Raw genomic sequence first — 12,075 nt, 5'->3', positions numbered from 1 at the left:
GGTGATCTGTACTATTGGGAGGAGCCAAAAGTACCCAGTTGTGGGTAAAGGGGAATAGAGGGAACTGGTCAGGGTACTTAGAGGCGGTCGACCAGGTAAGTGTGCCTGAAGGAGGAGAGAGGTGAGCTAAGTGTTCTATAGGTGTGGGATGCCAAGCTATTCAGGGCCCTGGATAGGAGCATGCATGTCTGGATTGGGAATTGAGGAGCCACTGTTGCTGGAGTGGAATGGGCCAGAGATGAAGCCAGGAACTGGCATGGTTAGGGGCCCTAGTGGGCCTGTGGGCCTTGGGAAGGACTTAGGATTCAATCTGAGAGTCTGAGGAGCCTCCAAAGTGTGTTTTTTCAAGGACATGACCTGCTTCAAGTTTTACAAGGTAGTTGTGTCGTGAGTAGACTTACAGGGGTATGGATGGAGGGTCCTGAGACAGCCTGTTGCAGCTCTGTCAGCAACAGGTGAAGGTGGTGTGGCCTGTGGGACTGAGAACAGAGGATGATTCCAGCTATGTTGTGTACTGCTTGAGCCGGGGCTTGCCTCACTCGCAGCTTACCTCCAGTAATTGAGAAGCTAGTGGTTATGTTGCCTCTCCTGGTGAAGAAATATACCTGATACTTCCTTCCCATAAGTCCACATCCTTGAGTACAGTTCTGGTATAAAAGGAGAACTAGGTTCTCTCCTGCAGGCCTGGGCAGTGCCACCCAAACTCAGTCATCTTGCATGGACTTGAACTTGGAACTGCTTCAGGCTTGGTCCAAGTCAGAGCAAGTGAGGTGCCATCGCTGTGAGAGTCAGCAACATCAGTGGTACCTACAACACAGACTGTCCTTGGGCAAGACTTTTAGGTGATTTTCACTTGCTGAGTTGCATGCCACTTAGCTGCCCTGGAGGCAGGGCCTGTATTGTCCCAACTGCAGAGATGAGGAATCTGAGGCACAGAGGAATTATGCTTGTCTAGGTCACGAGCATAGTGCAAAAGCAGAGCGGGACCCAAATCCAGGGCACTCTGCAAAGTGCTTGCTTTTTTTTTTTTTTTTTTTCCTGAGCTGCCATTGGTTTGTAGTGCAGGCTGGTCTCTACTGCACTGTATAGTCCATGTAGCCTCAGACTTGTGATCTTCATGCATCATCCTGCAGACTCTGGAAGTACAGACAAAAGCTACAACACTCAGCTTTAAAGCTTCCTACCTACCATCCTACCTTCCTTCCTCCCTTCCTCCCTTCCTCCCCCCCCCCTCTCTCTCTCTCTCTTTCTTTCTCCTCCATCTCTTTCTTTCAATTCTGGGAGAATTCAGGGCCTTGCATATGCTAGGCAAACACTCGACCATTAAACTCCATCCCCAGCCCTTTTTCTCTTGTACATTGCTCACGGAGGATGTTTCACACACCAAGAAAACAACCAGTGCCTATACCCTAGCATCAGAAATGTTACCTATGGATATTCGTCTTGTCTATAATAGTAAAAGATAGGCAGCAACCTCAGGGGACCGGCTATGTTGGCATAATATGCCTGTGCAATGAGCACCAGCTGCTCTAAGACAGAATGAGGCTGGGTCCTGGAAGGAAAATTTTGGGGTGTGTCAGTGAAGTGGAAAAGCCAAGATCTGGGCACCTATAAAACATGTTCTTTTTATGTAAGAAAGGAGGTGAAATTAAAATCTTAGTTCCTGTTCACCTAAAGAAACATCAGTAAGCTGAGTATAATGGCTTAATTCTATCATCCCAGTACTCAGGGGGCTGAGGCAGAAGGATTGCCAGGAGTTGGAAGCCAGCCTGGACTACAGAGCGAGACTCTGTCTAAAGAACATCAGGCCTCAGTTGGCAGACCACTTACCTAGCATGCATGAGGCCCTGTTTAATCCATAGTACTATATAAGCCAGGTGCAATGGCGCTTGGAATCCCAGCATTCTAGATGTGGAAGCAGAAGGGCCAGACGGTCGAGATCATTGTTGGTTATATAAATAGCACATTTGAGGCCAGCCTGAAGTACTTGAGAACCTGTCTCAAACTCATACACATCAAAAAGAGAAGAAACGTTAATAAAACAACCAGCTTCTTTGTCCAAAAATAGTTTTGTAGTTAACAGCTCCTTACAATATGATGGCGAGATTTTTGTTTTTTTGGTGTTTTCGAGCTAGGGTCTCACTCTAGCACTCTAGCCCTGGCTGACCTGGAATTCACTATTGTAGTCTCAGGGTGGCCTTGAACTCATGCTGATCCTCCTACCTCTGCCTCCAAAGTGATGGGATTAAAGGCATGCACCACCATGCCTGGTGAGATTTTTTTCTTTTAATGGCTGTATTGTTTTGAAATCTGCTTAAAGGCGGCAGATGTTTCTAGGAAGTAAAGGTGTTTGTGATGGTTCATTCTATGTGTGGCATAGAAGCATTTGTAGGAGGTGAAGGTGTTTGTGATGGTTCATTCCGCATGTGGCAGTGAGAAGCATTTGTAGGAGGTGAAGGTGTTTGTGGTGGTTCATTCCATACGTGGCAGTGGTAAGCATTTGTAGGAGGTGAAGGTGTTTGTGATGGTTCATTCCGCACGTGGCAGTGAGGAGTAGCAGCACAGCCATCCACTGTGTGGATCACAGGCCACTGTGGGCAAAGGTGAAGTGGAATATGCCCCTGATTCTGGGGTCATTTTCTGCAGTGGAGGTGGGCATTCTCTGTCTTCACCGGTAGGCTTTTCACTCTTGGCTGCAATCTTGACAAACACTCCCAATATTTCAACTACTCCACAGACCATTTCTATCGGAACCTCTGAAGACAGTCACTGACATCACATCTGTTCAGGAGCCCCTGGAGCTCTGTGTACACCAGCTCTAAGAAGCACTACTGTAGAGGGGGTGGGAGCTAAATGCCCTATAGTCGCTGGTGTCTTGAGACACACTTGAGTGTGCATTAAGAATCTTCCCTAAATTCGTATTCCTAGACCTCACCCTCCAGTACATTCTTAGTAGCTCTGAGTTGAGCCCAGAGATGTGCATTTCTGAGAATGGTCTTTAGGCAGTTGTACAGGTACCCAGAGAGGCACCTCCCTGGGTGCTCGGCGTAGCTGCCTCCTCTACTTCATCCTAAGTGTCATTACTTGATGACATAACTGGGTTATAGTTTCTCTGGCCAGATAGGATGCCCAATCACTGGGTTGTAGTTACTCTGACCAGATAGGATGCTCATAAACTTCCTGTTCTTTTTTCCATGTATGGCCAAAGTATTTTGTACTTCACTGCTCTGAATAATGGGGTCATAAAGAAAATAAACAAAGGCAGAGGTAGGAGGATTGCCATGAGTTCGAGGTCACCCTGAGACTACATAATGAATTCCAGATCAGCCTGAGCTAGAGTGAGATCCTGCCTCAAAAAAACCAAACTCCCCCCAAAAAAGAAAAGAAATACTTTTAGATTGAAGATGATTTGAAAGGGTTCCAAAAAAGGAAGAACTGGAACATACTTCCTGTGTCTTGCTAACATTTTCTAAAATAGGTACACAGAATGGATCAAGCTGTAGTGCTTGCTGTAGTCTTGAGTACAAGTTTGTTTTATTGCTTATTTATTTATTTTGAGAAAATATCTCACGTATCCCATCCTGGCCTCAAACTTGCTGTATAGCTGAGGGTGACCATGAACTTCTGATTCTCCTGCCTCTGTCTTCTGAGTGCTTGAATTCCACATGTGTGGTGTGCACCACCACAGAGTTTACTTAGTGACAAGGATCAAACCCAGGGCCTCATGCGTGCTAGGGAAGTACTGTACCAACTGAGCTGTATCTTCAGCCAAGACAGGAATCTTATTTTGGACCCAGGCACCATCTGTGTAGTATTGCCTCTGGTTGCTGTGGTGCTGCAGTGGTAAAGGTGAGTAATTGAAATAGTGACCTATGACCTACAAAACCTAAGTGTTCATCCATGTAAAGAATACCGAGTGCAGCTGGACGCGGTGGCGCACGCCTTTAATCCCAGCACTCAGGAGGCAGAGGTAGGAGGATCGCCGTGAGTTTGAGGCCACCCTGAGACTACATAGTGAATTCCAGGTCATCCTGAGCTAGAGTGAGATCCTACCTTGAAAAACAACAACAACAAAAAAAAAAAAACACAAAGAATACTGTGTGCCACTCAATGCCAGACACTTGCCAAAGTTGGCAATGCCCGTGAACCAATCAGGGCAGTTTGCCCCGTGGAGCCTGCTTTCTCGTGGAACCTTAGATTCAGATGCTTCTAAGGCACCAGGACTGCTGTGGCTGAGGGCAGCAGAACTGAGGCTGTGTGTGGTGGAGACTGGCTGCCCTCAGAAAAGGCAGCTGCTGATCCCTTCCAGCTGTCCCCAGAGGACCAAGGGGACATTGTAGGCACATCTTATGTGTTTTACATGAATTCACAGGTTACCAATGAGTAACTAATTTAGACATTATTAAGGCACATTATGACCATCAGGGTATGTGCCAAACATCTCTGCTCTGGGCCTCGTGCACGACTGACCTAAAACTTGGCACAGCGAGAGTGGAATGCAGAGCGCTTCCTGCGAGGGCATGGGGTGCCCATGGCTCTGTGGCCCCTGAGTTCCAATCTAAATCACAGGGTAAAGTGGGCCCTTTTCTTCCAGTTGCAGAAAGGACTTGTCCTCTCTTTGACTGAAAACAAAAACGCAGTGGCTTAAAATGTGTCCCACTAGGTGGCAGCATGCTACCGCAAGTTCAGGCCTGCCTGGCAGGCATCTTTTTCTCATCCCTGATTAGCAATGTTTATTTAGTGCTTGTTCCTGTTGCGTGTAATGCCAACACCATATGTCCTTTTCCCTCTAGGAAAGCTGGTCTATGAGCGCATCTACTCCATGTGTGTGGACAGTCGCAATGTCTTGCCAGGTAAGGCTGTCGCTGCCCTGGAGCCATGATAAGGCTTTCAATCGTCAGGATTTGTTGAAAATTGATAAGGTTTTAAATATGGTGTACCGAAAATTAAAGGAGCACATTTGAAGATCTCATTGTCTTAATCACCCAAACACATGAGGAGGTTTGCAAAATGGCCCGGCTGAGAATTTGAGAGGCACTGGAATGTGCAAAAATAAGAAGCTATAAAATTAGACTCAGAGGAACTTCATACCAGCTTATTTTTTCTCTGTTGCTTAATGTCATGCTATTTTTCTTCATATCCTTTCCAAGAAGCAAACTGCTTAAAAATAAAAACTTTATGCATATAAAAGAATGTCAAATAAATCAATAGCAGCAGACGTTTTGAGTCTTCAATCTGTACCCAAGTGATGTTGGTATTAAATTCACTGCCAATCAGTTTAACTTCCCAGGAGGTTCTAAAAGGCCATGTGGATGATGAATGCCTTGTCATAGGAAGAAGGATTGTCCTGATGTGTCTGAAGATACAGCTTCCTCCTCCTTGAACTCCTCCTCCTTACAGCTAGAACCAAGGCCTGTGCCACTCACCTGCCCCCACCCCCATGGTGGTTTTTGCCGGGAGACACTGTTAATGACAGTAACCCATAACTGGACTTGTGTCTATTTTTCCTTCCTTCTCTTCTTGCTCACTCATTCCTTCCCTCCCTACCTCTTTCATCCATCTGTCTACCCGTGCATCTACCTCTCTCCCCACTGATCATCTACCCATCTCTGTTCTCACTCATCCTCCATCCATCCACCCACTCATCCATCTACTCCTCTGTACTATGTATCTACCTACCTGTTCATCCATATATTCATTCATCTTTAAAAAAAAATTATCTGAGAGACAGACTGAGTGTAGATGTGCTGTGGCCTCTGGCTGCTGTAAAGGAGCTATAGATGCATGCACCACATTGTGCATGTGGCTTTATGTGGGTACTGGGGAAGTGAAGCTGGGTCCTCAGGCTTTGCAAGCAAGCACCTTTAATCACAGAACCATCTTCCCAGTCCCCATCCATCTTCTTGAAACTCTTTAATGTGCATGTTTTTCCTTAAGAGAAAGAACTGTACAAGGACCCTCACCAGAAACCATCCAGCCTCATCACAGAAGGACCAGCACATTGCAGCAGTCAGGGACTTGCTCAAAGGCCTCCCACCAGCTAGTGAGAGCCATGGTATTTGCACTGTATGGTCTGCTGGCCACTGGCTCTATGTGGCTCTTCAGCATTTGAGATGTGGTCTGTACAAATGGAGATGTGCTTTGAGTGTAGCCTAGCATGGTGGTACGTGCTTAGAATTCCAGCACTCTGAAGGACTGTGAATTTGAGCCTAGCCTGGGCTACACAGTGAGACACTGTTACAGAAATCCAAGGTTTGGGGATATAGCTCAGGTAGAATGCTTACCTAGCATGTACAAGTCCCTAGGTTCTATCCTCAGCACAATAAGAGAAAGAAAGGGGGCTAGGAGAAAGGGTGAAAAGGGGAAGAAGGCAAGGAAAGAAAGTAGATTTCAAAAGCAAACAGTACAAATTAAAGACTAGAGCACAAGGTAACTAACTAATAATTGGTTTAGACTGATTTCTCACTGAAATACCACTCTAGGTGAATTGGGCAGAGTCTACTGTGTGGCATTTCTGCTATGGAGTCTCTGACCCATCTTCATAACTGCAGTGTTTCAGCAGTTCCCCATGTTCTAGGAGCCTGCCAAAGTGGAGGCAGCCCCAAGAGATGGCAGGCTCTGTCTCTGAAGGGTCGGGACACTAGAATCCACGTGGCTGGGCCTGCCCTGTGTTCTGCATTGGTACTTATCAGCAGCCACTAGAACAAAACCCAAATAGGTGTCTCCTTTGTTGACAAGGGGTGTGTGTGTGTGTGTGTGTGTGTGTGTGTGTGTGTGTGTATGGGGGAGTGTGAGGGATTGAACTTAGGGCTGGGGCTGGTGCTGAGTTGTATAGCAGTTTTTTAAAATCCTTTTTTTTTTTTTTTCTTTCTGGTTTTCTGAATCACAGTCTCATGTAGTACAGGCTGGCCTTCATCTCACTTTGTAGCTAAGGGTGGCCTTGAACTTCTGATCTTCCTATCTGTTACCTCCCGAGTAGTAGGATTACAGGTGGGAACCAATAGGCTCGAGTTTTTTTGTTGTTGTTGTTGTTTTGTTTTGTTTTTTCGAGGTAGAGTCTTGCTCTAGATCAGACTGACCTGGAATTCACTATGTAGTCTCAGGGTGGCCTCATGGCAATCCTCCCACCTCTGCCTCCCGAGTGCTGGGATTAAAGGTGTGTGCCACCATGCCCGACCAGGCTCGAGTTTTTGATACTGGTTCTACTTCTTCCTACTGTTGCATATGTAATAGTTTAAAATTTTTTACATGAAAGAAACCAGACATGCTGGTGTATACTTTTAATTCCAGCACCCAATGAAAGTTGAAAACCAGTCTGGGCTATATAGCAAGACCTTGTCTCAAAGTAAGTGTTTGCGTATTTTTGAATATGACCTGCCTGACCCCTCGGGATTTTATATATACTATAATAATTTTCTGCCTTAAACATTTAAAGGCCAAATGAGGAAAAATTACTAATAACTGATTCCTACCAAAACTCTAAAAGCTCAACATTGAAGGCTATTCTTATATTCACTTCTAATTGTTTAAGCATGTCAGCACTTGTCATAACTTTCTTCCCTCCTCTAATCTCTGTTTTAACCTGGAACGGTACAGATCTAGCTTTTAGCTTGAGTTTGATTTGCCTTTTTGAGATAGGGTTTTACTATGTTGCCCAGACTAGCCCAGGCTTTTATTTTCTTGCAAAAGAGTTCATTATTATTTTTTTTTTTTTCAGTCAAAAGCTTGTATGTTTTTCTCTGGTATTTGTGGTGGTGGGGGGGTTGTTTTGGTTTTTGAGGTAGGATCTCACTTTAAGCCTGGCTGACCTGGAATTTACTATGTGGTCTCAGGCTGGCCTCGAACTCATAGCAGTCCTCCTACCTCTGGTTCCAGAGTGCTGGAATTAAAGGTATGTGCCACCACACCCAAATGAATTGACTTTTTTTTGTTGTTGTTTGTTCTCTGGTTTTCAGAACTCAAAAGAGGAAGGGGTGGACTTTGCCCAAAATTGTAGTGATATGGGAGCTCTTCACCAAAAGTGAAGAAGCTCTGACTGAGCTCTCTTCAGAGAGCTGCCTGGAGAGACTCTGCAACGGGAACCTGGTGGTGGTCATGCTCACTGTTTCCACTCCGAGTTCCACTCCAAGTTCAGGAAGGGGCATAGTATCCAGTAAGCCATGTATCCTGGCTCACACCTGTAATTCAGACACTCAAGAGGCTGAAGCAGGAGGATTGTGAGTTTGAATCTAGCCTGAAGTACATAATGAGATGCTGTCTCTACAAGGAGGGAGGAGAAAGTACAAATTACCCTGTGTAGTTATTTCCTGTGCCCCCCCATTTCTTAGTCAAATATATGTGTGAAAATGAAAATGCCTTCACCTCCAAGTGATCAACTCATTTAGTTTCTAGCTGGGGAGACATCCTATGAGCTTGCTGTATTGTGATTCTCACTGCATCATCTGAGCAGCCCCATCTTCAGTTGGTCCTTAGGGCTGACTTGAGCCATACCAGGATCAGCAGGGGCCTTAGCTAGATTGGCTTCTCAGTCCCACATTAAGATTCTTTCATCATCAACAAGTACTTTTCTGTCAAGAGGGTAGAGAAATGACAGTGAAAGAGAAATGCGCTCATTTGTTACCTTTCTCCCATCCCAAAAAACACAAAAGTTCCATATAGAAAAAAGAATCGCCATAAAAGCAACAAAAAGTGGGAAGTAGAAGGCAAGAACCTCTGCTCCTGGTTACATGGAAGGCTTTTCTGAAAACATTGTCAAATTCTGCATTTGTTCTTCATGTGGCAGCTCAAGTAGCAAAGTTTCTGAAATTTTATTTTTAGTTTTAGTTTGCTTTGCAAGCAAGCACCTTTAACTACTGAGCCATCTCTCCAGCCTACTGGCAGAGCCCACATAACAAAGCTGAGCATGGTGGCATGCCCGTAATCCTAGCACTAGGGAGGCTGGCTGGCTAGTCTAGTCTACTTGGTGAGCTCCAGGCCATTAAGACAACCTGTCTTGGGCTAGAGAGCTTAGCAGCTTGCCTGTGAAGCTTAAGGACCCAGGTTCAATTCCTTAGTACCTCTAAGCCAGATGCACAAGATGGTCCATGTGTCTGGAGTTTGTTTGCAGTGGCCCTGGTGTATCCATTCTCTCTTTATCTGCCTTTTTTTTTTTCTCTCTCTCTTTCTCAAATAAATAAAAATTTTAAAAGATACCCAGTCTTAAAGAAGGTGGACAGTGCCTAAGGAATGACACTAAAAACTGTCCTCTGAACTCCACACATGCATGCACACATATAAAGCGCCTCACTGCAGAGCAGTCATTGGCTGTGTTACCTTGTCATTAACTTGTCCCTTTTGATTAAAAACATAACGTGTACTTGGTGGGGTGAGACTCCAAGCTTTGCTAAAGTCATCTCCATGTGAGAGCTTAGTTGCTTCACAGTATGATAAACCAATGTTTTTTTTTTTCATTTTATTTATTTCATTTTATTATATGCTTTGGTTTTTTGAGATAGGGTTTCTCTGTAGTCCAGGCCAACATGGAAACTCTCAGGCTGGGCTCGAATGCACAGTGATTCTCCTACGTCAGCTTCCCAAGTGCTAGGATTAAAGGCATGCACCACTACACCTGGCTTCTTTCATTTTGTTACACTTCCATTTTATTTATATATTTACTTATTTATTTGAGAGAAAAACAGAGAGAAAGAAGCAGGTAGAGAGAGACAGACACACAGAGAAAGGGCACTCCAGGGCCTCTTGCCCCTGTAAACAAACTCCAGACACATATGCTACTTTGTGTATCTGGCTTTATGTGGGTACTGGGCCATTAGGCTTTGCAAGCAAGTCCCTTAACCACTGAGCCATCTCTCCAGCCCCAAATTATGAAGTTTTTTTCCTCCCCTCTTATTTTGGCTTTTTCAGGATAGGTTCTCACTTGAGTCTAGGCTGACCTGAAAGTTCCAAGCTGACCTCATCGAACTCACATGGATCCGCCTACCACTGCCTCCTGAGTGAGCTTAAGGGTTCATGCCACCATGTTTACTGGCCTTTTTAAATTGTTATTATTTTGGTTTTTTAAGGTAGGGTCTCACTTTAGCTCAGGCTAACCTGGAATTCTCTATGTAGCCTCAGGATGGCCTCGAACTCACAGTGATTCTCCTACCTCTGCCTCCCGAGTTCTAGGATTAAAAGTGTGTGCCACCACACCCAGCTCATTTTTTAATGAGTTGTATGTGAAGTCCAGAGCTATAAGAAGTAAATTTTTGTTATTTATAACAAAGACTATCATATGAAGGCTGGCTGGCAGTGTTAGAAAACTCAAAGTAGAGCTGGAGAGATAGCTTAACAGTTAAAGTGCTTGCCTATGAAGCCTAAGGACCCAGGTTCAATTCCCCAGGACCCACATAGGCCAGATGCACAAGGTGGCACATGTCTGGAGTTCATTTGCAGTGGCTAGAGGCCCTAGCATGCCCATTCTCATTCTCTCTGACTCTCTTTTCTCTATCACTCTGTGCTTGCAAATGAATAAATTAAAATATTTTTTAAAAAGAGAGAGAAAGGAAAACTCAAGATAATAAGTGAGTCAGGGCTAATGGGTAGCTGGCCCACAGTGCCAGGGGTTCTGACCTCTGTCTGATTCTTTGTGTGGATCACTGTAGCTACAGAGGTCCCAGCAATTTTACCTGTGTTCCAAACAACAGGCAGGTAGATATGTATGAAGGAGGGCAAGCTCCTTCCCTTAAAGATGTTTTCCAGAAGTTTCTTTGTCACATGACCACACCTCTAGCTGTAAGGATGGCCCAGTGCCAGCAAAGAAAGCAGAGTTCTATTATTAAAGAGGAAAAGAAGAGATACTGGAATGTGCTGCCAGTGACCACAAGACTCCTGGAGCCTACAGGCCAGCTCCGGCTGGGTTCCCACCTCCGGGCCTTGAGTTACTCTCAGGTGTGGCCCACTCCATGTATAGGTGTAAGCATCGCTCACAGGTCCTGCTACAGGAGCAGGTGTCAGAGTGCCTGTGAGTCTTTGCAGACTAGTCCCAGTAACTACTGTTTTCATGCAGGTCTCTGGGTGTAAGAGATGGCTGTGGAGGCATACTGCCCGGCTTGTGTTTAAGCTCTTCCTTGGTTTGCTGTGTGCCCTGGGCAAGTTACTAGACTTCCCTGTGCCTCCTGCTGTGTCTGTAAAAGAGTATGGTAAATCTACAGACCTTGTAGTGCTTCAGTGGGATAAGTGAGCTCATATTGGCAAAACACGCAGCACCTCCACAATGTGTGTGTGCGCACACACGTTTGCTAATTCTGTCAAGATTGTTTCCCAGTAAAAATGGAGGGACTCTATCCTCATTTTTTCTCTGACAGCAGCTCTAAAGATCCCCAAGTTTTGGGGACTGATGTGGATTGTTTGCATTACAGATCACTTTTCTCCAGAGAATGTAAGTGACACGGCCAAAGAGACATGCCTGAATTGGTTTTTCAAGATCGCCTCCATCCGGGAACTCATTCCCAGATTGTATCCTTTTTGGCCTGATGATTTGGATGATGGACAGAACGAGCCTCCGTATCAGTGGAAGCCATGGAATGGGCTGCCTTGAAGTTCTGTGAACATTTGGTCTCTTTATGGTTGCTAGGTGCATTGGAGAGGCTCTTGCTTGGAGTCCTCTTTCTAAGTAATTCCTTGCTTGATGCTTTGACGATGCATGGGTCAGGCTTCCGTATGAACACAAAGTAAGATGCCTGCTCCTCCTCGTGGCTTCTCTGGTTCCAGAAACTCAGGTGACCCATGGTGCCAGCAATGAAGAATGAGACCTAGCTCTGTACATGTCACATCTCACTAGCTAAGGTCATGCTTTCTCTGTAATGCTTTTATTGGGCATGCCTAAGACCTACTTTAAATTTCAACATGCAACCATGAGTCAACGTGTGTAACATTTCCCAAAACATCCTTAAATAAGCACAAAGCCTCGAGAACCATATAGAGAAACCATAGCTTCTAGCTAACTCAGTTCTCTATCCAGGGCCACTGTGGCCTTCTCTGTATCCTCACACTTGCCTAGTTTTTTCTGGAATGGTTTTGCCCCACAGGGAACACGTCATG

General features: G+C 45.2%; 1 protein-coding gene across 2 annotated transcripts in view; it reads left to right on the top strand.

Moving 5' to 3' along the window:
- The window catches only part of Vps35l (VPS35 endosomal protein sorting factor like), a 149,615-nt gene that overhangs the window by 46,113 nt on the left and 91,427 nt on the right, over window positions 1-12,075 (top strand). For both annotated transcript variants that reach the window (XM_045143951.1, XM_045143952.1), the window contains exons 9-10: window positions 4,794-4,853; window positions 11,394-11,490. In XM_045143951.1, coding sequence (XP_044999886.1) covers window positions 4,794-4,853; window positions 11,394-11,490 — 157 coding nt within the window. The remainder of the gene's footprint in view (window positions 1-4,793; window positions 4,854-11,393; window positions 11,491-12,075) is intronic.

The sequence above is a fragment of the Jaculus jaculus genome, chromosome 2 (assembly GCF_020740685.1).
Source record: "Jaculus jaculus isolate mJacJac1 chromosome 2, mJacJac1.mat.Y.cur, whole genome shotgun sequence".
Classification (NCBI taxonomy): Eukaryota; Metazoa; Chordata; class Mammalia; order Rodentia; family Dipodidae; genus Jaculus; species Jaculus jaculus.
The sequence above is the reverse complement of the archived record's forward strand: the minus strand, read 5'-3'. Positions and strand labels throughout refer to the sequence as shown.